Raw genomic sequence first — 23,648 nt, 5'->3', positions numbered from 1 at the left:
ACAATACTGAATACTCCATAGTAATAATAACATTGTTTTGATTTATTGAGAATGTCTCCGTTTACTCGACAGTGCAACTGCTAAAACCGTATACTTTCTACTGACTAAGATAGGGCTGATATGAGCATTTCCTGGACAATTCGTAAGACTGTGTCTCGCGCTAATGGGATCGATACGCCTTGTCCTCAAAACTATGATGCGCTGTCTCATCTTGACCCGAATTTGGTGCTGCAGATGCGACGACATTAACATGACAATTAAAGTTTCAGAAGAATATGACAAAGAGTCTGACAGTACACAGACGGCCGACGGAATCGCAAGGATACACCAGGGTTATGATGAAATGTGCCACAGTTGGTGAGGTGACACTGCGACGACGCCAGCAGGAAAATCACAGCACCCATTGGGATTGCCACCCGGTCGTTTCAGTTGAGGCGGTGCAGAGGCCTGTTTACCAATGCCTATTGGTGTTAGCGTCTCGCCGGCTATCATCGTCTAGCCAAGTGCTGCCAATAAAAGCTTTTCAAATGTTGCTATGGAGACTAGCGGGCTTGCACAAGATCAAAGTGGACCTCATATAGATGCCAGCTCATCTCTGATACGCTTTGCCACCATTCATTCCGGGATTGCAATCACCGCCGGGCGGGGCTGCTTCACCTATTAGGGCTTGACACGCCCGGAGTATGGGTTTTCATAGCTAATTATAGGCTAAGAATCCGCTGTATTCGGTACTGCTTTGCTGCGAGTATGCCTCGTCCCATCACGGAAAATTAAATCCTTATATGGGACATCTGTACGATCAACAAGAATGGCGAAGTGGCCATAACATTTTTATAGGGCTAGCGAGTACGATTCGCCAAATCAACTTCGATTAGGCCTGATACGTAATCGTGCAATACGGTACTGGCACATGTGGACAGATGACGCCCTAAGACAAATGACCTACATCCGCAATGCGCACTGATATGTAATGTGAGACAAACCAAACAGTTCTTTTGTTGTGTGAAAACTTGGTTTACAAAGGACACGCGCTGTTCATTTCGTATTCTTACGCAACCTCGATTTCACTGTTCAGCCGGTGGTGATTTGATCCAGTTCACAAATCACAGCTCCGCATTATCGGCGTCTTGTGAAATCTCAGCATAAGTTATATCCTAAATTCAAAGGCTTATTCAAGACTCCATACAATATCTAATATTACATATTACTTCTTAACATACTTCCATCAACCCCAATGTGTTGTAACTGGCAAATGAGTCGTTCGTTCGTGATTAAATCTCCGATCCGTTGTGGAGGCATCGACATCGTACATAACCCCCTAACAATTCCTTGATTTTATATTACGAATGAGGAGTATTCTATCGACTGCGTAACAGAATTCGAGGCAATTTGCACAAAATCTCCCTGTCTTCGGGGTTCAAACTATCACGAGATAAAGCTGGTTAATCATATGAGCTCGCGGTGAAATACTTCCGCTACCAAATGTAGGCTATAGAAGGGTCTTGAGGCTCGTCATATTATTCAGCCAATTCACCATGCCCCTACTATCAGGTCTAAATTGGTCACGATTTACTTAAAAACACTTTTTGGTTCGGATGCTTTAGTAAATGCCGGCACAGATGATGTACTTGAGGGTTGTGAGGGAGGGTGCGGTGCAGCAAAGTTAAACACATTGTTTTCGTGGTGGTTTTTGATAAAAGAATGGGTTCTGTGGCACTGGTATGGCCTAGAACAGTGCTTTGCCCTATTGTCGGAACTGCGTTCGCGTTCAGAAGGGACAAAGACCGAAGTGGCAATTTCAAGGAAATTTTATTGCCATCGGGATCCTGGACATCGTAAAATGGTGTAACAGAGGAACTCGAAGTGCTTGTTTGTGATGAAATATTCGGTAATTCCATGGCTGTCCCCTGAGTGAAGAGTTAGTGAATGAAAGGAAAGCTAAGTAAAAAATCTCAATGAAGCCAGCTTACCGTTTTGAGAGGAAGTTTTGCTGTACTGAAGTTGGGATTTTCCCGTTTCCCTAGAAATGATGACCTCCATGATATGTCTTGAACCGAGTTCTGCCGATTTACAGAGTCTGTTCTTTTTCCTTAGACATTGGTTTTCTACTTTGTTCCCAACAGGCAAAATTAGACCACTACCGCCGGGGTTGATAAGCCACAAACCTATGTAAAATATATATGTCAGTGCTTGAGGTACATAGAGTTTCTTTTTTTTTTGAAAAATAAAGGCAAGAGTATGCCGCATAAAAAATTTACATACGTAAACCAAAATATGCATAATTGTCGGCATTTTTCCACGATAGCGCGTTTTCAGATACCATTAGCACACGCCGAAGGGAGAGAAACGTAGGCAATTATTCCACACTAAGTAAGATCAGTTGACTCACCAGCATAAATTGGTTATATGACGCCTTCTATCAGTCTTAGATTCCCAGGAAACTGATCAACTTACCGTAGCTACCCCACGGCGAAGCATTGTCTACATCGATCATTCATCGATCGCATGGGTCATGTCATGTAATAGAGTGTGGCCCACGCTAACGGCGGCAATATCGATGACAGTTGGGTTTTCGTCAAGGAATCATAACTTTATCCCAGAGGAAAGCACATACCCAGGGTTTCAAAAGGTTACGGATTGCATATCCAAGATACCTTGTGCAAAATTTGTATCTGGGAAATGTTGGATAATTACAGTTCCTACCTTTCTTTTGCTGTCATTAAATATAGAAATTGTCGCACATGAGGAAATCCCAATCTATATATGTTGAATTGTTTCAAGTCTACATGTACTCTTGGAGGACCCGTATCTTTCTTGTTCCGCCTAACAAAGAGGTCTCATATTCTAGATTCAATTCCTCCCGAGATCCCAAAGGGCTAACGTATCAACCGGGCTTCCCATGGAGTCTTGTCCTACCTGATTCAATATCCCAATAGCCAGAACCAATCTACAACATACCAGTCTAACGTTTTGTTGATTCTCGCAATTAATTTATAAAGCACCCCGAAAACCCGACAATCCTACATATCAGAATCCGGAATCATCATTTGTTTGGGTTGGCTATTTTTTTAATAGACCTATTTCTTTCTTGCTTCTTATTTCCTTGTTCATTTTCTCCGCTCTACAATACTTGTGCGCAGCATATGCGGGACAGTATAGAAATAAATTATAGTTGGATATTATCACAGGGGCTGAATTGCGTCAATTGGTGCTGAGAGATTGAATACCATTTGTGTCCTTTTTAACCCTGGCTGTCCAGCTGAGGGAAGTGAAAATGGAGACAATACATATTCTGTATATATTATATTGAATCGCAAATAAATTTGATAGTTGATAATACTTTATTTTATCTTGACGTAGTATAATACAGTGGGATGTGTATTTCAGAGTCTGAGAGTCTAAAAGCCACAATGTACTCTGTGATTTCTAACGTTCTGTGGTGGAAGTTGAAAGGAGATGACATAAAATTTGTCGACACCGTAAACCTGAATACGCTACATACCAATTTTTATATTAATAGAGAGATTTATATTAGGCTATAAAAAGTGTAACAGTTACTAAATATAGTACACTTCGCTTCAGTTACAACATTGAATTCTATCATTCCTAATGACAAAGAACATCGAGTTTAGAAAATAACATAATCCGAGGGGAATATGTCATCGGTCTATTTTTTTGGGTTTCATTTCATTATTCTACAAATGGACCCTACTGTATTTTCAAAATATCACTAATGAAGTTGGTCCTGCTCTAGGAAATCCTATACGCGTAGAACTTTCTACAGCTCTCTACATTCATTTCTCCTTGACATTTCAATGTATCTAATGACAACATCTTATGTTATTGACTTAAATTAGATCTTTACTTAATTTCTATGTTCAAGCTTTTAGCCCGAAGGTTGCTATTAAAGCGACTCAGTCATATAGTCTCAATTCTCATACTTGTAGAACGAATGAAGCTATCAAAATGTGGTGGCAGTGCTTAAAGAAACGACTAAAGAGATCGTGTCCTCCTTTTGACTAGTTGTGAAATAAACGTTAATCAATATCACGTCTCATAGATGCTTATCGAAGAATCCCACGGCTATTTTGTAGCCTCGCTCGTACTCTGCTTTCACATTTGGATCTTCAAGATCGCCTCTGTGTCCAATATTAGCTCAATCTATCAAATATACCAAAAACAAAAGGGAGACCAAAACCCACCGCCCGCTCATCCACCCATGGATCTGCGTAGAGAAAACCTCCAAAAGTTTGTCGGAGTGCAGATTATCTGCAAATTTTGCGATCAAATCCGCATCTTCATCCCCAGATGACAGTAATGCCATAGGAACTGACACATTCTTTGCCTCCTCTGGGTCTATCCTCGCCGGTGACGTTTGCACAGCGACCACAAAGCTGTCCTTATCCTGTTGGCAAGCCAACGAAGCGAGCTTACCACCCCAGCAGAATCCAAAAATGCCAATCTTTTCAACACTGGTAAAGACGTTTTTAATATCCTTAGTGAATTCTAATACTCGGGGCACTACAAGGCCAGGAGACGCTTTGTTCTGGATAAAACCGCCAAGCTTTTCCTGTTGCTCTGGAGTCACAGGTGGTACCCAGGCCTTTTCTGCAACACATCCATCAAACCAGTCGGGAACGATGATCAGAGCAGGACTGTTTCCAGCGGAGAGGTCTCGAGCAACAATGTCAGCTCCGCGAAGAGTTTGAGGAGAGTAGCCGAAAATATCATAAACCCAGACGATTGCTCGAGTAGCTGTTTTACTGCCGTTGATATCTGTGTACACGCGGTTAATTGATACAGACTAAGGTGTGAGCTGGATTATTTGCAAGGCAGCTTACATGTCTTTCTACCCGCTATTTGGAGCCACTCGCCATTCTCCTGATACGGATTCATATTGTCTGGGACCGGAGCCTCACAGCATGCTTTGGAATGCTCGGAAGCCATTTCAAAATATTTCTTGAAAAGGTGGGGTTTGGCTTTGGTATAACAGGACCAAGCTTGAAGACTATTAGATAATATGTCCTGTGGTTTCCTGAACCAATTCCACGACTGGGATGACTACCTCTATTTATAATTTACGAAGGAAGCGGACTTAGATCTATCACCGTTATTTCCGCAGGCGGTTTTGGAAAAACTTTCAAAAATTGACAGTTCTGAGAGAGGTGACTAGTTTCCTGCAATTGCTTGATGAAGAGTATGAATAGACCCACGACGCAAAAGCTTCCCGATTGGGACAAGTGCGTATACATCGGATTTGGAGTTGTTATATTATAGTAGTGGCTATGTTTAGAAACAAGGAATTAATTGAAGATTTGGTCAATATCTCGACTCCCTGAGAACATTAAAGGAGATTTTGTTAGGAATTCTCAAAATATGATCCTTGCTTGTATAGGGGGCCGTTGAGGTTTGTTATTGTGGAGAATAACACCGAGATATTCTCCGGGACAGTCATATGCTGCAAACACTCTTTTAATCAATAGAGGAAGCAAATGGGTAAGCTGAAGACAAATGTGACCCTGTTTGGCCCATCATAACGATTACTTTTTTTTTATTTAGTTTGCGTCCATCAAGCACCGCCGCTAACCAGACCCACAAGCGCCTTGTTTTCCCAGTTAGGCTTGGCTCTGCTCGGAACAACATTGGCGATGAGGAATTATCCACATCCTCTAACTCGAGTTCCCGCAATCCATACAGATGTCCCTGCAAATCACTTACCATGACGAGCTAAATTCAACAAAGGTCCAAAAATATGGTCCGAAGCAGTGCTCGGAGTAGAGGATGCACATATTGCCGGCAACGGAAGAGAAAAGTATGTAACTGCGTAGCATCCGAAGAATTTCTACTGATGTTTCGATTATGTAGTGTGACGAAACGTATCCCCAGTGTGGACTGTGTCGTACTACCAACAGAACATGTTCTGGCCCGATTACTGGTCGGTTCTTTTTTAATTCAGATACCGCATCTGTGAGGGAAAATATTGCTGGTCGTTCGGTGGACAAAAAAATGAAGAAATGTGGTCCGAAAAAAGCAGTAACACGACCAGCGCACTCGGTCAGAGTGCTGTCAACAGAGAGGTCAAAAGAGGAATATCTATTGTCAGTAAATTTAATTCTTTCGGAAAATTTCATTGCTAAGAGACCGTGCTAGCCTTTCGCAAAATAAAGAATTGCACAGTGTTCCAGCGTATGATATTCAGGTTGTCACCAACCTCGTTTATTACTTCTCTCAATCAGCCAGGGTCTGCCACAGACAAGGATCATGGCTACTAAAGCTTCCAGATATGGTACATTCAGCAAAATTACAGCGAATGCGTGCACCTTTGTTAGCTCCATCTTTATTGCTCCTGGCCACCCAGTCGCAGCAGCAGAGCGTGTTTAAAGAAGCACTAAGATGGTATGATAGAGGGCTAGGCTATATTCGGGGGACTTTAGCTTCGGCCACTAATATTCCGGGCTATGAGATTCTTTCGATCATGTCGGCGGCTATACTGATGTCCTTTTTTGAAACTATTAATTCAACGGTGGACAGTGGCTATGAGCAGCACATTTTCGGGGCAGTCACTCTCCTAGAAGCCAACGGACCAGAAACTTTTACCAGCCCAGAATATCATGACATTTTTCTCGCTGTTCGGGGACATGCGGTATGAATTTCTTAGTTCATATTTTTGGTATTATAAAAGTTTCTTCAAATGACTTATTATTTTAGATTACAGTCTCTTTTATGACCGGAAATCCTACGTGTCTTTCCGAAGAAGAATGGCTAACAATCCCATTCATCGGTATTAAAAAGTCCCCTTCAGAAGAGATAAACGACGTTTTGCTCGCCATCATCAAGCTTCTAGCCCAATTGCGTACAAGTACCGTAGTTGGGGTAGGCCATAGTGAGCAAGTCAACATGCAAGAGAAGGTTCTGCTGAATCTTTGCTATCTCAAAGCAGAACTGGACCGGATTTGGAATGAAATAAATCATTGGGAAATACATAATATGGTAGATGCCCCCAATACTCTTGAAAGTCACTACACTTATACCAATGCGTCCGAGGCGAGAATCGTGGCAATGCATGGCTATGCAAGATTGATTATTCTATTACTTCTCGACAAATTTCCTTCTCTTATTCCATCCTATCCTGCTGAAATCATGAATGAAAACTACAAAGAATCACAGTTGACACAAGCCTCGGCTTCGATTATTTCTGCAGCATCATATCTATCGCAATTTGACATTGGATGCGCGTATCTTCGAATGACACTTCCAGTACAGTTGGTCGCCCAGGGAAGCCCGAGTTCAGTTCAACGAAACCATGCCATCAAGATCCTTCGGGATTGGTTTGCAGAAAAGCCCCTTAAAGGTCTTGCTAAGAAGGCATTACAAAATATAACCTATGGTGATCATAAATTGACCTTTCAATAAAGAATTCGAAGTGATGTCTCATGCTAGACTTTTGGTCTGGAATTCCAGATTCAAGGTCTCATGCATCGGAGATGGTTGCTCTTCATCACTGTCTCTATTTGGCAACCAAGTGCTCCTCCAAGATTGCAAATTACCCACAACCTCAGTTATATAATCGCCGATCTCTCGAATGAACTCACCTGCTGGTGGTCTACCTTTATAGAGCCAACAAACCAGAAGCGAAAACACGCCTATCCAGAAGAATCGAGATAGGAATGCCAGAACCGCTGAAAGAACAAAGCTTAAGCCCAGGTATGCACCCATGATGAAAATCGTTAGCGGCGCGAGAGCGATCAAAAGAACGAGTCGGATATGATATGTCGGACTTGGCGAGAATGACAAGGGAGAGGGAGGGACATTCGCCGTTGAGACCCGGCTGGCTGTGTTTCTTTCATTTTCTAGGGACAGTGAGAGAAGGGGATTGTCATCCTGTGATGCTAGAGGATGTGTCTAAATGAAATATTCTATTAGTTGGAGATCGAGAGAAAAGTCGAGCAGATGGTAGCGAATGAAACTTACCCAATCATCCCCACCGGGCCATACCTCCAGCTTTCTTCCACCCTCTCTGAAACCAACACGCAATTTCACCAAAGCTTGATCGTGATGGATCAAGTAAAACATTATCGCGGCATCCGCAGTGTCGAACCACGGTAGACTTATGCCATCTGTATCGCCCGCTGGTGCAGATACACGAATTGGGGGCTCCAGAAGAACAAAGTCATCATTTTCCTCCCCTTGCTTTTGTACCGACGTTAATTGCGTGGGTTTTTTCAAGGAAACTTTTGTCGTGCCGCAAATTATGAGCGAGTCAGAAGCCTTGTCTACGTTGAATGTCAAGACGAGATTCCTTCGACGCTCGTTGTTGGTAGTGAAATCAGCAATTCCACCATTATTACTGGACGGAAAATACTCGTCGACTCTAGTAAGGACAGTTAATAGAGCACAATATTAAATTTGACAATTATGAATAGCATGCTACTTGCCCATAAACTCGAGTCAATTTTCCGCCAGACTTTAACACTTTCGTTGCGTAGTCTGTACCATTATCATCTCGGGAAAAGCTAGGCAGGCCAACGTATAGAACGGCAAGGACTTAAGATTGTAAGTATTAATTCCTATATCTGTATTTGATCTACGATTTCAACCGAGCGGAGATACCTAGCCAACTAAGTAAAAGGTACAAAACCAATCGCAGCACGGTGCGCGGACGAAGCATTTCGGCTGGAGGGTATACTGCGGGATAAAAAGAAAAAGCAGATAGAGGGAGTAGAGAGATTGTATAAAACTAGAGAAAGCTAATGTCAAGTTTTATTTCTAGCATCATGGCAAGAATATTTTCGGAGGCGCCGGGTAAGGAGAGAAAATTGTAGTCAAAGTGGCTGCTACGGCTCCTATTTACGGCGGACTAAATCGAAGTTAGGGATAATGGCACACCGCCCACGGCAGCTAGTAAAATTAAAATCCAATTAAATCATTTTTATAGAAATAAACAAGATAATTACAAGCTACTGTCCCTGGGGGCTCTCGGAGACACCCTAAGGGGGGAAAAGTATGTTATATATATTTTGAGATTACAATATTACAGCCTAGTATAAACTTGTTTTATTTATTACTATTAGTAATATTATATTATTTAATAAAATCAATATGTGTGTAGGTCTATATGGCAATAAGACCCATTTTTCTGCCGTTGTCCCTAACTTCGATTTAGTCCGCCGTATAATAGAGAAGTTTTATCATAGAACTTTTATGGTAGTAACCTTTGCGATTATTTACGAGTGTTATTCTCCATTCCATCCCACATGCATACGAAAGAACTCTGTTTGGATATCTACAGTATCTCCAATGACGATGACGGTCTGGCTTATCGTAACCTGTAGATAGTAGACACGTTCCTGATATTAATAGATCAGTTGATGTAAACTGGTATCAGTGAGTATTCAAACATCAATACTAAAGCAATTATTGTTTGAGATATCGACTTTTTCTTTTGGAAAAGTGGCGTCTATTTGATCTTGAATACAATATGATAGGCATTTGTAAATCCTAAGATGCCATAGAAGTCATCAATCGAGACAGCTCATATCTTTCCTGACGCATGTTACAATCTCTTCACCTGGGAATTCACATATACTCTCAATAACGCACTGGGGTGTTGTTTTCGTCTAAACAGCCCTGTATTAAAAGTAGAAACTTGCCAAAACGACGAATTTACTCTTGATAACTTACTATATTGTAGATTCGCATTCCCAATTGACACTCATGTGATAAGGTAGGGGATAACACATCTAACTAAATTAGGGGCTTCATCCCATAGTTACAGAACTTACCTGTTTCAATCCTTATCAAAAATAAAGAAGAGACTCTGATCATCTATGACCTCGATAGCTCATAAGCTGTTCCTATCTCGCGGACCATTGCCCAAAAGTCAACTATGCAGCAAGGTCACCGTTTACTTTGACACGCTCTTTTAAGCGAAGTCTTGTGAACGCTGCTTAAATATTAGCATCATTATCTAAGACCTACAGATCAACGTTAGAGTGAACCGAGCCAGAAATTATAAGCTTTTTCTACTGAATGATATTGACGGTCTTGCGGAGCAACTGGTGGGGATTGTCTCGTTATCAAAGTTGAATAAACTGATCTAACCTTCTCGTGAATCAAGCATACATGTCTGAAATATGACAATCATAATACAGGACGCTTTGCAACTATTGGAGGGTCTAAAATGGTGACTTTGTTACTAGACAAAACGAACACAGGCATATTCTTCGGAACAGAAATTGGCTGAATGATGTTCAGAAGTTGAGCGAACACATCACTACCAGTAATATAACAAGTGTATCTTGAAACAAAGTTTAAAACCAAAAAAAAAAATATGCATAGCAGTCAGTGTCTACTCGAGGTCTAAATTGATTGTCCTTAGATGATTGACAGAAGTGAGGTCGTCTATCCAACAAAGTATAGTCACCTTAGGGTATGTGTGAATACGATGAAGACGGCATGTGCATTCGACAAACAAACGAATAGTACCTAAAATTAGACGGGAAGTTGAAACCCGCACAACTTTCATCCCTCCTCCGATATCTCGAAGCTTATGATTCCTTCGCTTGCAAAAATGCGTTTCATATCTAGTCAGAATAAAATAGTACACGGGTTATGGAGTTTGGCCGGTGAGACGTTCTCTCAAACGCCCATTATTGACTAATTAAATTTATTACTTTGGTATCTTAGCTTGTTGGTATCTTACAACAAATAAAAGACCTGCGATCGGATATAATGTAAGATTACGTATCATGCTCTCCAGGAGCGGATTAAACGGTAACCGTAAATGGAGCCGATATTCTTAAGTTTGATTGAGTACTGTGTTTTATTGGTTTATTATTGTAAATCCCACCAAGTGTGCAAGATCTTGTATTGCATGACAGATATTACTTGGTGCGTGACATTCAAAGCAGATATTATTTAAGAGGGTTGTCGTATTTAGAATGTAGAATCGTAGTCAATATCTCGATCTCGTCAGCCCTGATGTTTATCTAGGCGGCATGTTTTTATCAAAGGTCAATTATCACTGGCGTTCACTGCCATGTATCAATTGACGTACCTATCGCTCAAGAATATCAATTTGTGCATTTGCTACCCGGACACAGTTGTCATATTTTACAAGACAGTATGAAGAGTACTGTTGTCTATTGATTCTCTCTATATTAACAAAGTCACAAGGTGGAAATCAAGCTATGTTCATTACAAGAGAGGATTATGCCCCTTCAAAAGTCGAGAATTACCAAGTATTACATGACCACTTCAAGGTACAAGCACACTATATACTCAATAGACAAAGAATATACCTCATAAAGCCGCTCATAAAGCCTCCGAGACTTTCGCCCTCACGCCTTTAGAATCCAGCCTGGCGACTGGGACAAAAAAGTCACGTTCGGGTTTGATATCAGTGACATCAGTCTCGAAGAGCTCGAATTCAAACCGTGGTATTATTTTAGCTAGAGTGAGGTACAGTTCCGCATACGCCAGGCTGTAATTTCTATCAGCAAATAAACGTCTAGGGAAGAATACGCAGTTAATATGCTTACTTGATGCCTAGACATGCTCGACTTCCCTTAGAGAAACAAACCAAAAAGCGATCTAGCCGGAAGCCGCTTTGTTGTGCTTCAATCCATCGCTCCGGAATGAACTCTTCGGGGTTAGGGAATATTTCCGGATCCTGAAGCACAAAGTAGGTTGACTCGCTGACGGGTGTCTACCGTATCATAATCAGTGGCTTTTCTTTTCACATGATAGCATGTCTGTGTCATGGCCACATAGTGTACATATTTAGCCACAAATTAAATCAAGACTCACCCCCGAAGGAATTGACCATTCCTTATAGCGAATGACTTCATGTGCAATACGGGGCGACCTGCTCATAACACCAACATTCAGTCGCAATCCTTCGCAGATGACAGCTGTCTGTGTTAAAATCGTTAGTTGATTTGTCAAAACGATGGGGATTTAAAAATACCAAATATGGGAGTTTCTCCAGTTGTGGCAACATTGGCGTCTCGGCGGGGAGTGACTCTAGTTCAGTACGTAGTTTCCTAAGTATAGTTTTATTGCTAGACAAATAAAACGTGATTATTGTGAGCGTGTTAGCCGTTGTTTCACTGCCGGCTCCGACTACCGACTGGCCCTCTTCGAGCAGTCTTGCCGCTGATTTCTCCTCTGGCGGCAACTCGCTGTCCAGTACTGTATGGAAAATTGTACCGCTCGCTTTATTTCCCCGATTATGCTCTTTCATCATGATGTCAACCTTTTGCTTAACTAGGTCCGACCATTCCATGAGTGCTGCAGCATTCGGGTTAACCCGCTGTAGAACCCAGTAAGGAATGTTCTGCAAGAGCGGCAACATCCAGGGGAAATTGCGTAGCAAGATTCCATTTTCTAATGCCGAAACTATAGCTTCCCGCCATCTAGCCCGGAAATCTTCGTCTGCGAGATAATTGTAACTCTCGCCATAGGCGTAATGACAAATGATATCCATTGTTAGCGCCATAAACGCAGCATCCAGTCGCAGCACCGGTTTGTCGCCAGTACCTTGAGCAGCTTCCGTAAATCTGGTGGCGAGACGTTCGATCTTTTCCAGAATCAGCGGTTCCATGCTTCCGACGACTTTTTTGGAGAAGAATGGGTTGAGAGCGCTGCGGCGCAGGCGGTGGTGGGTATGCGCAACCGTTGAGAAAGAGGCATTCGGAGTGCCGGACAGAATGACCCAGTCTTTGTATTTGTCGCGCTTTTTAGACGCTGGCGCATACAGTTCGTCGAAGAACTCCGAGTCTTTGATGTGCAATTCGTTTGGGTTGATTCGGATGATAGGACCTGCGGATGCGCCACGATGCCGATTATTGTTCAGTAAACGGAATAGAGGGAAACAACCAAACAGGAATGAAAAGGAAAAGGTATCTTGGCCAACAAAAAGTGGATAGATCGAATAATAATAAATACATTACTTACCGTATTTTTCATGCATCCTTTGAATCTCCCACACGAACATTCCGCGACGAACCAGGTCATGATAGGTCTCATACCAACCTGTTACGGCGGCCATCTTTGGCCCCGGGAACTTGGACAGGGGGTGGAAATATAGCCTGTAAACGGCGCCGCAGAGTACATAAAGAATCCCTGACGCCAGGGCTAGATAAGCGCCGCGTTCCCACGAGAACGTTGGCGACATGTTGCACCTCGATATGTACGTTTATGTGTTCGGTCAATCACAAGAGGTAGATTATTCAGACGACAACATTTGGAACACGATCTCGGCACCCAGCAGCCTAATTAACTATTACAACAGGAAAGAGCACAGGCAATGGGGGACGTTTCCACCCAGTTTCCACCTTGCGACTGGGCTTTCCCCTCCCGTCCGCTTCGATGCCATATCAGTTCTAGCGGGCTGGGATAGCCTCAGATCTAGCGACGTTTGTAGAAAGGGCAGGGCCGAAAGATGAACTGTGTTCAGCGGGGGTGTGTGTGAAGAAAGTCCAGCCACATTCACTGACTCAGTGACAGACATCGGCTCGGCGCGCCGTGGTGGACCGCGGACGCCGGAAAGCCTCTGCACAGAACTGGGTCCTTGACGCGCTAAAAAGCGCTATGGTCTTAGCTGATACGAAATAGGGCGTAGCAAGTCATCTAGCAACGCGAACGACTCCGGGTTGGATTCAATCACGCTGCTAGTAGCATTCCCTACGTGGAGACGGGAAGCCCAAAGCTTGCGGGAGTAACTAACTAGTGCTGACTGTGTTGCAGCTTGCTGGTCCGGCATGAGGTCATGCCCCGCAGGCCGATAGTTACAACTTACGCTTCGTCCTGTGCGCTAACTAACGGATGGCCATTTTTTTCTTTTTCGTCCCCACCACCACCACCGTACAATAATAATTTAACGGCCGCTCGCTGTTTACTGCTTGCTTGCCTGGCGCATCATTCTATCTAAACAAATCTTTCATATAATAATATCTGCCATGGCGCAAACCGTATACACAGACTCTCCCCTCGAGGCTGATGTAAGTAGAAACCTCGGGTGTTTTGGGAGCCTGCTGAAGCCAAAGAGGAGAATAGACTGACAGGCCCTGCTTAGGTCTCGGACTCAGACTCTGCGTTCGGTGGTAGCAAGTAAGCGACAACCATGGAGACCGCGCGTTGAATGGCACATCTAACATTAATATGGCCGCCTGTAGTGTAGACTCGCTCAGTTACAAGTCGTCTATCACTTCGAGTATCTGGAATTATAAGTAAGTGCTTTTGTACTCTAAATCGCTTCATCATTTTCGAGTGTTTCGTGCCCATTAAGAAAAATTCAACACTAAGCAAAAGAAATGCAGATATGAGGTAAGTTGGGCACACTGATTCGAAACAAACCGACTACTAACTACCATTAGAACGGCCGCAGGTACCATTCCTACCGGGAAGGTGAATACTTCATAGTATGCACTGGCTCTACCTTGACAACAAAATCGGTTGAAAGTCAAAACTAACCCCGATTATCAGCCCAACGATGATCAAGAACAAGATCGCATGGACTTGCTCCACCATGTGTATCGACTTTTGCTGAAGGGAGAACTCAATTGGGCCCCTATCTCCAAAAATCCGCGACGGGTCCTAGATTTGGGCACAGGAACAGGTTGGTGCACTGTCTTACTTTATTTTCATGTGGTGTAGAATTCGTACTGAATGTTTGCAGGGATTTGGGCTATTGATTTTGCGGAGTATGTAAGCGCAAAATGTTGATTCCATTAAGCTCGCTAACTGTGTCTTTAGTCAATATCCCGAAGCCGAAGTCATAGGTCGGTGCCGTCTTATAATTCTTGAATGGTCATATGACTCGACAATACTAAAGCAAAGCTAGGAAATGACCTGAGTCCGATTCAGCCTCAGTGGTTCGTTTGATAAGACACTTATTACCGCATTTATCCTGACTTATATATAGGACGCCACCCAATGTTACATTTGAAATCGATGACTTCGAGGCAGAATGGCCCTTCAGTCGGCCATTTGACTATATTCATGGGCGGGAGTTGGCGGGCTCCATCAAGAACTTTGATAACTTCTTTGCACAAGCCTATAAACACCTTGCGCCAGGTGGCTACCTTGAAATGCAATCGTTTCGCATCGAGATATTTACGGATGACAACACACTGGAAAAGGCCACTTACACCACCCAATGGGTCGCGCTTCTACACGAAGCCAGCGTGAAATTTGGAAAGCCCATGACGAACATGGATGTGTGGCCCGACAAGATGACCGCCGCTGGATTTACGGACATTACTCTTCGCGTCGTCAAAGTCCCCATGAATCCGTGGCCCAAAGACCCAAAACAAAAGGAAATCGGTCGATATATGCAAGTGGAGCAGGAGCAGGCAGCGCCGGGATACACCAACGCATTGTTAAGTAGAATACTAGGTTGGTCAAAAAAGGAGATCGATGTGCTATTAGCACATGTTGTTTCTGAACTACGAGACCGGAGTATTCATCAATATGCGAAGATGTATTTGGTATATGGTAGGAAACCTGAGTAGACCCGCCTTCTACTGTTATATGTGAGTGCCGTAACGAATTCTATAATAAAGAGATATTGAGCATTTAAGAAAGAAATGCGCGCCTCTTTTAACACGGCTGAATGCCGACTATTTCGATACTCAAGATGAGAAATATCGAAACATCGGCAATAATCTCGTGCCATCGTCTGATTTCTTGCAACGAGTAGGAGAAATTTCAGTCACTATTTTTCTTTCGTACAGCAGGGATAATGCACCAAGAGCCAGGTTTCAAGGCATAACCATCTAGAATGCACGAAGTAAATAATTCGACAGGACCGTCGCTTGCAAATGGTGTGATATCTGTATGGATTAGGGCTGCAGGCGGCCAGAATAGGAAGGAATTGTGTGCATGAATGGATTAGCCCCGCCGATAGGTCATTTTGAGCATCATCTCATATGATTTTAAAATTTTATTCTTGGACAATCTGTCATGCTTCGTGTTATATCTGGTTCGTCGTACTCTCAAACTTACTTCATAAGGCAATGGAAAAAACGTCACCTATCAATCAAGTTGGGCTGGAACGCCACAGGCTGATCTTTGCACGCACCAGATATTGCCGAACACTTTGACCCTCGTCCATAGCACACACATGTACGGTTGCGAATAATGTTGCGAATAATGTGATCTATCCAAAAACTTATTCCAAATTGATCAAACCTGCATGAGCGGCCCGCTTGTCTCGTGCATAAAATTCGTATCAATTATATACTATCCTAGTTATGAAATACATGACAATACCGGTCGGTTTATTAAATAATTCCAGTATTATTGAGCTTCATTACTTCTATGAAATATTTTCGCTGCAGCTTACAAGGATTGATACTGTATTTTATGCAACCAATGGCTGGCCCCCATAATGATACATTTGCACCACTTCTTCCTAACTTAGCCAAACAGAGATTAACTAGTCCTGCAAAATCCCGTCTCATCTGAAGTTGAAGTCAATCCGCAGTAACTTGAGTTACTATTTATCGAATTGAAGTTACCTTATCTCTGAACAAGCTAGTACAAGCGTGTTGCTTTTACTAGTTACTACTCAAGATTTCTATGGACATAATCGAGTGATTATGTGTCATACTTTCTATTTCGAAGCAATTCAAATGATCACATAAATGCATATCTTGTAAAAGGCCATGTGACTAATTCTACCATTTATGGCAATTTAGGGGTTTGGAATTCCAACCAATCAGAGATCTCAACCCCATGTTGGATCGCAAAATGCTAATGCTTCTGCCTGCGGGCTCCAACACCTGTGACGTCGTTGGAAGAAACGAAATTCTTTGAAGTTTTTATATCTCTCAATCACCTTCGTCGAATAATTAGTTGCTCGTTTTCGTGAAACAGTGGTATGCCGTTTTTGTTTAAAAAGATCTTCCTTTTGTTAATACTCAAGCAGCAATATCAAAGCATCTGTTAATCCCTCATTCGTCTACCAAAATGTCAACCACAAGGTACACCATCCCCGTCCCCGAAGGGATACCTATCATTGCAACACTTGAGGAAGTCGATAAAATCGTAAGAGATAACCCGACGGTGTGCTTGTACGACGAGGACAATGGATACTACCTCAAAGATGACGCTGGGACAGCTGTAGCTGTGGCGTCAGATGAATTATGTGAGGAGTTCGATAAAAGGATGGAGGATCTCAACCAAAAAATTGCCTCTGGGGAGCTTTCCGATTAAACCTTCACTGTCTCGAACTTCACGATTATAAGAGTGCTTATATCTTACTGCGTGCTATTTACTACTACTATGTGTGACCTATCCAGCATCTGATGAAATTTACATACAACATATCACGTGTGCATATTTTCTATATTATACATGCTGCATGGATCATTCCCTCTGCCAGCTCTGCCATTCTTGCCACAACCCCTTTCATGCTATTCTCACTCAGTTCAGGGTGAATCGAGCAGATTCGCAACACCACCGTATTATTTACTTTGCTCGTGAGTGCAGCAGCAACATTTTCAGTTAGTAGTTGCTGTGAGATGCGGGTATTGAGTTCATCTAGCTCAGATTCTGATTTCCCATCTGGTACAAATCGAAACGTGACAATCGCCAAATTAGCCGGGCTAGTTATCTGCCAGTGAGGCAATCTTCGCACTTCTCTCTCTGCGCATTCGGCAAGCTTGATTGCATGATCAAGCATATTGCTGACTTGGTCAAGTCCCAGAACACGAAGAGTAAACCAAAGCTTTGTTGCTCGTGTAGGCCTCGTTAACTCCATTCCAAAGTTCCAGTAATTAGGCACGTAGTCCATTTCGGTCGCATCCTGTACGTATTCAGCACCCGTGTGGAAGCTTTTGTAGAGCAGAGCCTTGTCCCTAACAAGCACAAAGCTGCACGTATAAGTCTGGAAGAGCCATTTGTGTGCATCCCATGATATGCTATCTGCTTTATTTAGACCACGGAATAAACTACGATGTGTCTTGGATAACATTACTGAGGCACCGTAAGCCCCGTCCACATGAACCCAAAGTTGTTCACGTTGCGCAATAGTTGTGATTTCTTCGATTGGGTCAATTGACCCTGTGTTTGTTGTGCCACAAGTAGCTATAATCAGGAATGGATACAGTCCGTTATTACGGTCTGTCTTGATAGCATCCTCCAATGCCACAGTGTCTAGACGAAAATTAATATCACTTCGGACCATGTGTACCTGATGCTCGCGGAATCCTAAGATCCGCAGTCCTTTTGCAACAGACGAGTGAGTTTGGTCTGAGACATATGCAACACCAGTTTGGACCTTGTCGTGAGGTAGTTTGTAGTCACGGGCCAATATAATTGCTGTTAAATTAGCCATTGACCCTCCAGATACCGAAATTCCGCCGGCTGTCTCAGCTGGGAACCCTGCCATCATTGCCATCCAATGTATAAGGCTCTTTTCAATCGCACTGGCACCTGAACTCTGAAGTCGCGAGCCCCCATGCACATTAAACACAGATGATATCACGTCGCCCAGCCATGCCACTGGTAAAACTGGAGATGGAATGAAGCCGAAGAATCGGGGATGGTCATTTCGTATTCGATAGCTATTAATCTCAATAGCCTCCTTCAAAACATCACCAATCTCATGTGGGCCATCATCTGGGAGTGCATACTGTTCGCTTAGAAACTTGGCTGTATCGGGGTCTGCGACCTTGCATATAGGCTGGAGTTCGATATCTTTTGCTTCATTGAAGTAGTGGCTTGCTATTTGTTGAAAACCTTGCTCGACGAATTCCATATCTTGGCCTAGAGTTGTGACTGGTGAAAACTTGTAAGTGTGAAATAGTACAAGTTTTAGTGCTATTGTATACAGCCATCTGCTTTTGAAATATCGAACGTGGCTTGATGGGTTTATATGCAATTAAGCAAATGTAGAGAGTTACGAGCAGACATCTGTTCAGCCGGCTATCATCGGCTCATACTGATTCATTCATGTTGCCATTCACTAATCCAAGCGCTCGATATCAAATAGTGGATTTTATAACACTGCTACCGAATTGAGTAACAGTCGCGCCGTGTGGGGAAGTTAAAACTTTAGCCGATATCGGCCTCTTGAAGGTGAGTGAGCTATGCTATTCTATCAATATAATAATCTAGCTGAACAAATTTAGCAATCAATGGCAGAAGGAGACTCATGCACAAATCAAGAGAATTGACGTCGTTGACAGCTAGTAAGATCATAGAATGCCATTTTAGGAAGCGGCTTTGTTATGATTCCATACTTCCGAAATTCTAATGGATTTGCTAAAGAATCAGGATTGAAGTGCCTTTTGATGCCTAACAAGCATTTTCATCAAAACATAAATAACTTTTTCTTGATTTGTTCCATCCTGTCTCATACTAGGCTCTGTTACGGATGTCGACCATTAACGCCTCGACAACTGCCACATAAGAGAGCGTTTAGTCCTCCTGGTATCATCATACCAACAGGGTCATATTCTCACTTCCTGTTCATATCTATAATTTTAGCGATTTAACTTCAGATTCAGCAACAGGTAACGATTAATATCTTGGATAAAGACCGGATTTGATCATATTTCCGCGGGAAGTAGTTCAATTCAACCACCAGCAGACAATGCGGGACAGATATCTTGGCCAGCGGCCTAGGTAACTCCCTTCAGATAAACATTGTAATAATTCTAATGACGTGTCAAGTAACTCTCGCCGAACTGCTTTTTTCTAGGATCACTGCTTTATGCTCTCTATGAAACAGACAGATTTATAGATGACAACTGATTGGGCTATTGGCTGGAAGCGACTTCAGTTCTCGTCAGTCCCACTGGAATACCACTACTATCCAGGTAGTCCTTGTATCGCGATGAATTAAATATAGCATATGTTGGAATTATGGACCTGGGTTTTTCTCGATGCTATCCGTGGAATGTACTATCTTATATTTACACGTATATGAGAGGGTTTAATGGAGATTAACGGTCTTTAATTACCGTTATCAGGCACCACGAAGCAATTGCTATTTCTCGTCAAATACAAATAAGAACGAAGCATACAGCCACCAAGAAAATTAAAACTCTAATTTTCACCCATATACTTCTCTCCTTCACAAACCTTGACGAGGCTTCCAGATTCACCCGTTTAATAACACACGAATATGCATGTATTTTACATCCATTGATATGTACAGTAAATTTATTGTTATTGATTATATTTTTGCGGCATAAATTGACAGTACGTTAAGATTCTTTTTAAAATGTTTTGTTACTGACCTCATGTTAGCAAACTCAAAAAGCTATAAATATATTTATAATTAGGATTAATTAGCCGGATTTTAAAAAAACATACACCTGATTAAATGCCTGCTGATATTTTTATAACCTTGTATCATTTAATAACATACTTCATTTTTGTAGTAGAAAATAAAAATGTAATGGGTTTGATAGCCCCTAGCATTTCTCAAAATAACAATCTCGCCAAGGCAGCCAAGACTGCTACGAATTGCGGTGTTACATTTTGCAACCTTCTGGGGGCCAGGCGACCAAAGAAACCCCAAGAATGACACCTTAGATCTCACAATATTGTTTATCCGTACTCAATTATGAGTCTACCGTAGGGGCCAGAGCTGATTTTAGTCTACCGGGCCTTTTAGTAAGGCCAACTATTCGTTCTCGGCACGTTTGGTGTCAGCTATTAGGACCTAGAATTTATAAAAGAAACATGTTCGAACCAAGAAGTTAAGGTTCCCTATGATCTACCTAACATATAGTTCCTCCAAGCTCCTTCTCCAGAGAGGCTGCTCACGAATCAGTAGCATTTCTGCCTCCTACCCAGGAAGTGCTCAGCAAATAGTCAAACTCATTGTTCATAAGATTAATTTCTCATATTACTACTGAGTTCCATACCAGAAATGGCTCTGCGGTCAATTCTTCTTGTCTCACTTGGCGCTTTCACCGCGGCTACATCATGTCCCTTGTCTGTGGATATATCCAACGTTGCTGACCACTCCGTTAATGTTACTATCACCAACCATGGAGACAAAACAGTTACATTTTTCAAGGGGAATACAGTTTTTGACAAACGACCAGTCAAAAAGTTGCTAGTGCAGGGCGAAGGTAGGTTGCAAAACTGATCCAATCTATGGATGAATCGACTAACGCCTCGGGGTAATTAGATGACAAAGAATTGGATTTCAGTGGTGCTTATGTTGACTACAAGCAAAGCAACCCCCCATCTTCCATGTTCCAGACCCTCACATCGGGTCAGGCAGTCAGCACTGTCGTTAATGCTGCGGTATCTCATAAACTCGGCGGGGTATCCAAGGCTAGTGTTACAGCTCTTCAACACTTGAAGTATGTCACCGGCGATAGTATTCCCTCTCATCTCAAGGACATGTCGCTCTGCTCGAGTGTCACCTCTAACAAGGCTGTCATTATTCCCGATCAAAAGAAAGCTGTATTGGAACACTTTTCAAACGCTTCTCCAGTCTCTTCCTCACATTTGACTCAAAAAAGGGACGTTGGATTCCCCAACTGTGCCGATAATCAAGTGTCGGATTTGCAAACCGCAATAGCAGATGCCATAGCTATGGCATCTGCTGCGCAACAAGCAGAGGGCTCGCAGGATGACTTCTGGATCTCATGGTTCAAAGATGCAGGCCAGTTATCAACGACCGATTCTATCTACAACCAAGTTATCAATGCGCAATCTACCGGGTTCTCCGTATCGTGTACCGACACATATAGCGCCTGTGGAGAGAATGCCATGCTGGTCACCATTACTCCTGATAATGTCATAATCCCATGCCCTAACGGCGGATTTTGGGATTTAGGGGAATTCGCAGACAATTGTGACGCTAGTGACTATGATCGTGCGGGAGCTATTCTTCATGAAATGAGTATGAGCATTTTCCCCTCTAAAACTATCAGCAAAGGCCTTTTAACTAACCCTTAGCTCTTAGCTCATCTATTTGGCACTTCAGACTACGCCTATGGACACGACGACTGTGAAAACCTCAGCGCAGATCAAGCTGCCATGAATGCAGACACCTACGAGCTGTACGCAGAAAGTGTCAGACTTGGAGGTTGTCAATGATAAATTGCCAAATCACTTATTTTACAAATTACTGGCTTATATATCAATTGATATGTACGAGCCAGCTGTATGATGAGAGGGTCACATTGTGAATAGTTGGAGAATGGATTGATTGTCGGCACGCACGTCAATTCAAAAGGTTCAGTCAATATCAACTTATATGAGTGTTATACTTACATAACAATATATATTACCTCAAAGACGTGCTCCAAACAGATATTCAGCTGCTCATCATGGTGTAATGAATTATTGCAAAAGCTCTCAAGGAGTCCTTAGTTTCGATATGATGGTAGTTTTAGATAGAAAACGAGCCCCATCTTGTTGAAAATGTAATTGTTGATGTCGTGCCGCCAGGACAAAGAAAACATGATATGCATTGAAGTAAGTGCATTTTTATCGCCGGAACTAGAAAAGGGTCTTGGTAATTTGAATGCAAGTTAGTCTAGAGCAGCAGAAGGATGTCTTTACTTCTGAACAAGAGAAGAGACTGATAGATTGGAGTTACTCACGCCATAGGTCCTGCAAATCCAAGGAGATTGTCTTGAACAAGTGCGTCCAAGATTTCATTAGATTGAGAGGCAACCGCGTCGGCTCTCAGTCGCATTCGATATTGTCAGTTTTCTTTTGCGGTGGGATGGAGGTAGTCCGGAGATTCTGTTCCCCAAGGCCGATAGAAGGTAATCAATATTGGTCTCCGGTTCTATATTAATAGAGGAAACATTTACGGGTGGTTAGAGCTAACTGATAGTGTAGATGGATATGATGTGAATAAAACTGCGAAATGCGCGTCAGACCTTTTTTCGTATTGATCTGGAAGTGAACTCTGTAATAACTCCATCTCGAGGACTTCAACTGCATCTAAGGACGGTCTGGGTCGAGCAGTCCGATAATTCATAATCATAATATTGCCTAGCTGGCGGCTTAATTCAATAGTAATAACCCAGTATTCATCTAATCTTTCCATATCGCTTGGTAATTGGGAAATAAGACCGGTCTCTCGTTGGACATTGATGTCAAAAAGGATGTCACGAACAAACGGCGTGGGAACATCACAGTCCTCAAGATTGATCCGCAATAGCCTCCCCAAGATAAGACCAAGCCAGCGATCCCCAAAAAAGTACTACCACCAAAGGGGACGCTAAAGAGATCACTGTCGATTGGCGATTGAGGGATTGTGATTTGAAATGTCAGGAACTCGATGTAAGCCAAGGATTTGGCACGGAGTTATTGCGGTGCCTGTCCCGTACCACGGTTGTGCATGTCCGTCTATGTCTGAGTGCCAATATCCCATAAGGAGTGAAGATTGCAATAGCACGATTTTGTTTCTTTCGTTACTGTTGTTGTACTGCACTGCTAATAGAAGAAAAATTAGCCCAATAGGCTATGCATGTTGAGGAAGAGGCAAACATTTCTTTCCTTAGCCCGAGAGTACATCGCGAATTTCATTGACCGCCTAGATGCAAGTCCTTCTTACTCGTAAATATGTGTTAGAATAAACTGCAAGCTACAGTTAGTCTCAATGGCATGCAACAGCGGATCTATGGCGGCGGGTCCGAGGAGAACGATTCGTCGAT

At 42.7% G+C, this 23,648-nt stretch overlaps 8 protein-coding genes across 8 annotated transcripts; 4 read left to right on the top strand and 4 right to left on the bottom strand.

The window, feature by feature from the left end:
• Positions 1-4,054: 4,054 nt before the first annotated feature.
• Positions 4,055-5,026, bottom strand: BGW36DRAFT_413248 (putative dienelactone hydrolase; the record flags this gene model as incomplete). The annotated part of the gene is made up of 3 exons (XM_046219242.1): positions 4,842-5,026; positions 4,203-4,776; positions 4,055-4,139 (listed from the first exon to the last, which is right to left on the bottom strand). Exons 1-3 carry the CDS (start codon positions 4,945-4,947, stop codon positions 4,055-4,057), a joined length of 765 nt encoding a protein of 254 aa, XP_046077849.1. The 5' UTR covers positions 4,948-5,026.
• A 1,284-nt stretch (positions 5,027-6,310) lies between these two features.
• On the top strand, positions 6,311-7,413 carry BGW36DRAFT_286162 (uncharacterized protein; the record flags this gene model as incomplete). Its single annotated transcript, XM_046210387.1, has 2 exons — positions 6,311-6,643; positions 6,709-7,413. The coding sequence occupies 2 exons, from the start codon at positions 6,311-6,313 to the stop codon at positions 7,411-7,413; spliced, it is 1,038 nt and encodes a 345-aa protein (XP_046077848.1).
• Positions 7,414-7,463: 50 nt separating this feature from the next.
• Positions 7,464-8,668, bottom strand: BGW36DRAFT_421792 (uncharacterized protein; the record flags this gene model as incomplete). The annotated part of the gene is made up of 5 exons (XM_046219620.1): positions 7,464-7,507; positions 7,593-7,902; positions 7,972-8,371; positions 8,466-8,544; positions 8,611-8,668. The coding sequence occupies 5 exons, from the start codon at positions 8,666-8,668 to the stop codon at positions 7,464-7,466; spliced, it is 891 nt and encodes a 296-aa protein (XP_046077847.1).
• A 2,357-nt stretch (positions 8,669-11,025) lies between these two features.
• BGW36DRAFT_367137 (putative cytochrome P450) lies at positions 11,026-13,264 on the bottom strand. Its single transcript, XM_046214824.1, has 5 exons — positions 12,958-13,264; positions 11,969-12,822; positions 11,809-11,916; positions 11,541-11,707; positions 11,026-11,482 (listed from the first exon to the last, which is right to left on the bottom strand). The coding sequence occupies exons 1-5, from the start codon at positions 13,175-13,177 to the stop codon at positions 11,314-11,316; spliced, it is 1,518 nt and encodes a 505-aa protein (XP_046077846.1). The 5' UTR covers positions 13,178-13,264; the 3' UTR covers positions 11,026-11,313.
• Positions 13,265-14,514: 1,250 nt separating this feature from the next.
• On the top strand, positions 14,515-15,515 carry BGW36DRAFT_392899 (S-adenosyl-L-methionine-dependent methyltransferase; the record flags this gene model as incomplete). Its single annotated transcript, XM_046217750.1, has 5 exons — positions 14,515-14,620; positions 14,681-14,705; positions 14,758-14,783; positions 14,837-14,876; positions 14,927-15,515. 5 exons carry the CDS (start codon positions 14,515-14,517, stop codon positions 15,513-15,515), a joined length of 786 nt encoding a protein of 261 aa, XP_046077845.1.
• A 1,345-nt stretch (positions 15,516-16,860) lies between these two features.
• On the top strand, positions 16,861-17,383 carry BGW36DRAFT_367118 (uncharacterized protein). Its single transcript, XM_046214823.1, has one exon. It carries the CDS (start codon positions 16,975-16,977, stop codon positions 17,218-17,220), a length of 246 nt encoding a protein of 81 aa, XP_046077844.1. The 5' UTR covers positions 16,861-16,974; the 3' UTR covers positions 17,221-17,383.
• Positions 17,351-18,842, bottom strand: BGW36DRAFT_456723 (pyridoxal phosphate-dependent transferase; the record flags this gene model as incomplete). The annotated part of the gene is made up of 1 exon (XM_046221939.1): positions 17,351-18,842. Exon 1 carries the CDS (start codon positions 18,764-18,766, stop codon positions 17,351-17,353), a length of 1,416 nt encoding a protein of 471 aa, XP_046077843.1. The 5' UTR covers positions 18,767-18,842.
• A 2,048-nt stretch (positions 18,843-20,890) lies between these two features.
• BGW36DRAFT_421788 (putative neutral protease 2 like protein) lies at positions 20,891-22,074 on the top strand (the record flags this gene model as incomplete). The annotated part of the gene is made up of 3 exons (XM_046219619.1): positions 20,891-21,095; positions 21,155-21,877; positions 21,941-22,074. The coding sequence occupies 3 exons, from the start codon at positions 20,891-20,893 to the stop codon at positions 22,072-22,074; spliced, it is 1,062 nt and encodes a 353-aa protein (XP_046077842.1).
• Between the last annotated feature and the right edge of the window lie 1,574 nt (positions 22,075-23,648).

The sequence above is a fragment of the Talaromyces proteolyticus genome (genome assembly GCF_021365285.1).
Source record: "Talaromyces proteolyticus strain PMI_201 chromosome Unknown BGW36scaffold_1, whole genome shotgun sequence".
NCBI lineage: Eukaryota > Fungi > Ascomycota > Eurotiomycetes > Eurotiales > Trichocomaceae > Talaromyces > Talaromyces proteolyticus.
The sequence above is the reverse complement of the archived record's forward strand: the minus strand, read 5'-3'. Positions and strand labels throughout refer to the sequence as shown.

Bases quoted from the DNA above. Each gene is read 5' to 3' on its own strand.
- BGW36DRAFT_367137 (XM_046214824.1), bottom strand. From the start codon at position 13,177: ATGTCGCCAACGTTCTCGTGGGAACGCGGCGCTTATCTAGCCCTGGCG. The intron at 12,823-12,957 runs GTAAGTAATGTA...GCGCATCCGCAG, and splicing joins AAGGATGCATGAAAAATACG to GTCCTATCATCCGAATCAAC. The intron at 11,708-11,808 runs GTGAGTCTTGAT...ATGATACGGTAG, and splicing joins AATGGTCAATTCCTTCGGGG to ACACCCGTCAGCGAGTCAAC.
- BGW36DRAFT_367118 (XM_046214823.1), top strand. From the start codon at position 16,975: ATGTCAACCACAAGGTACACCATCCCCGTCCCCGAAGGGATACCTATC.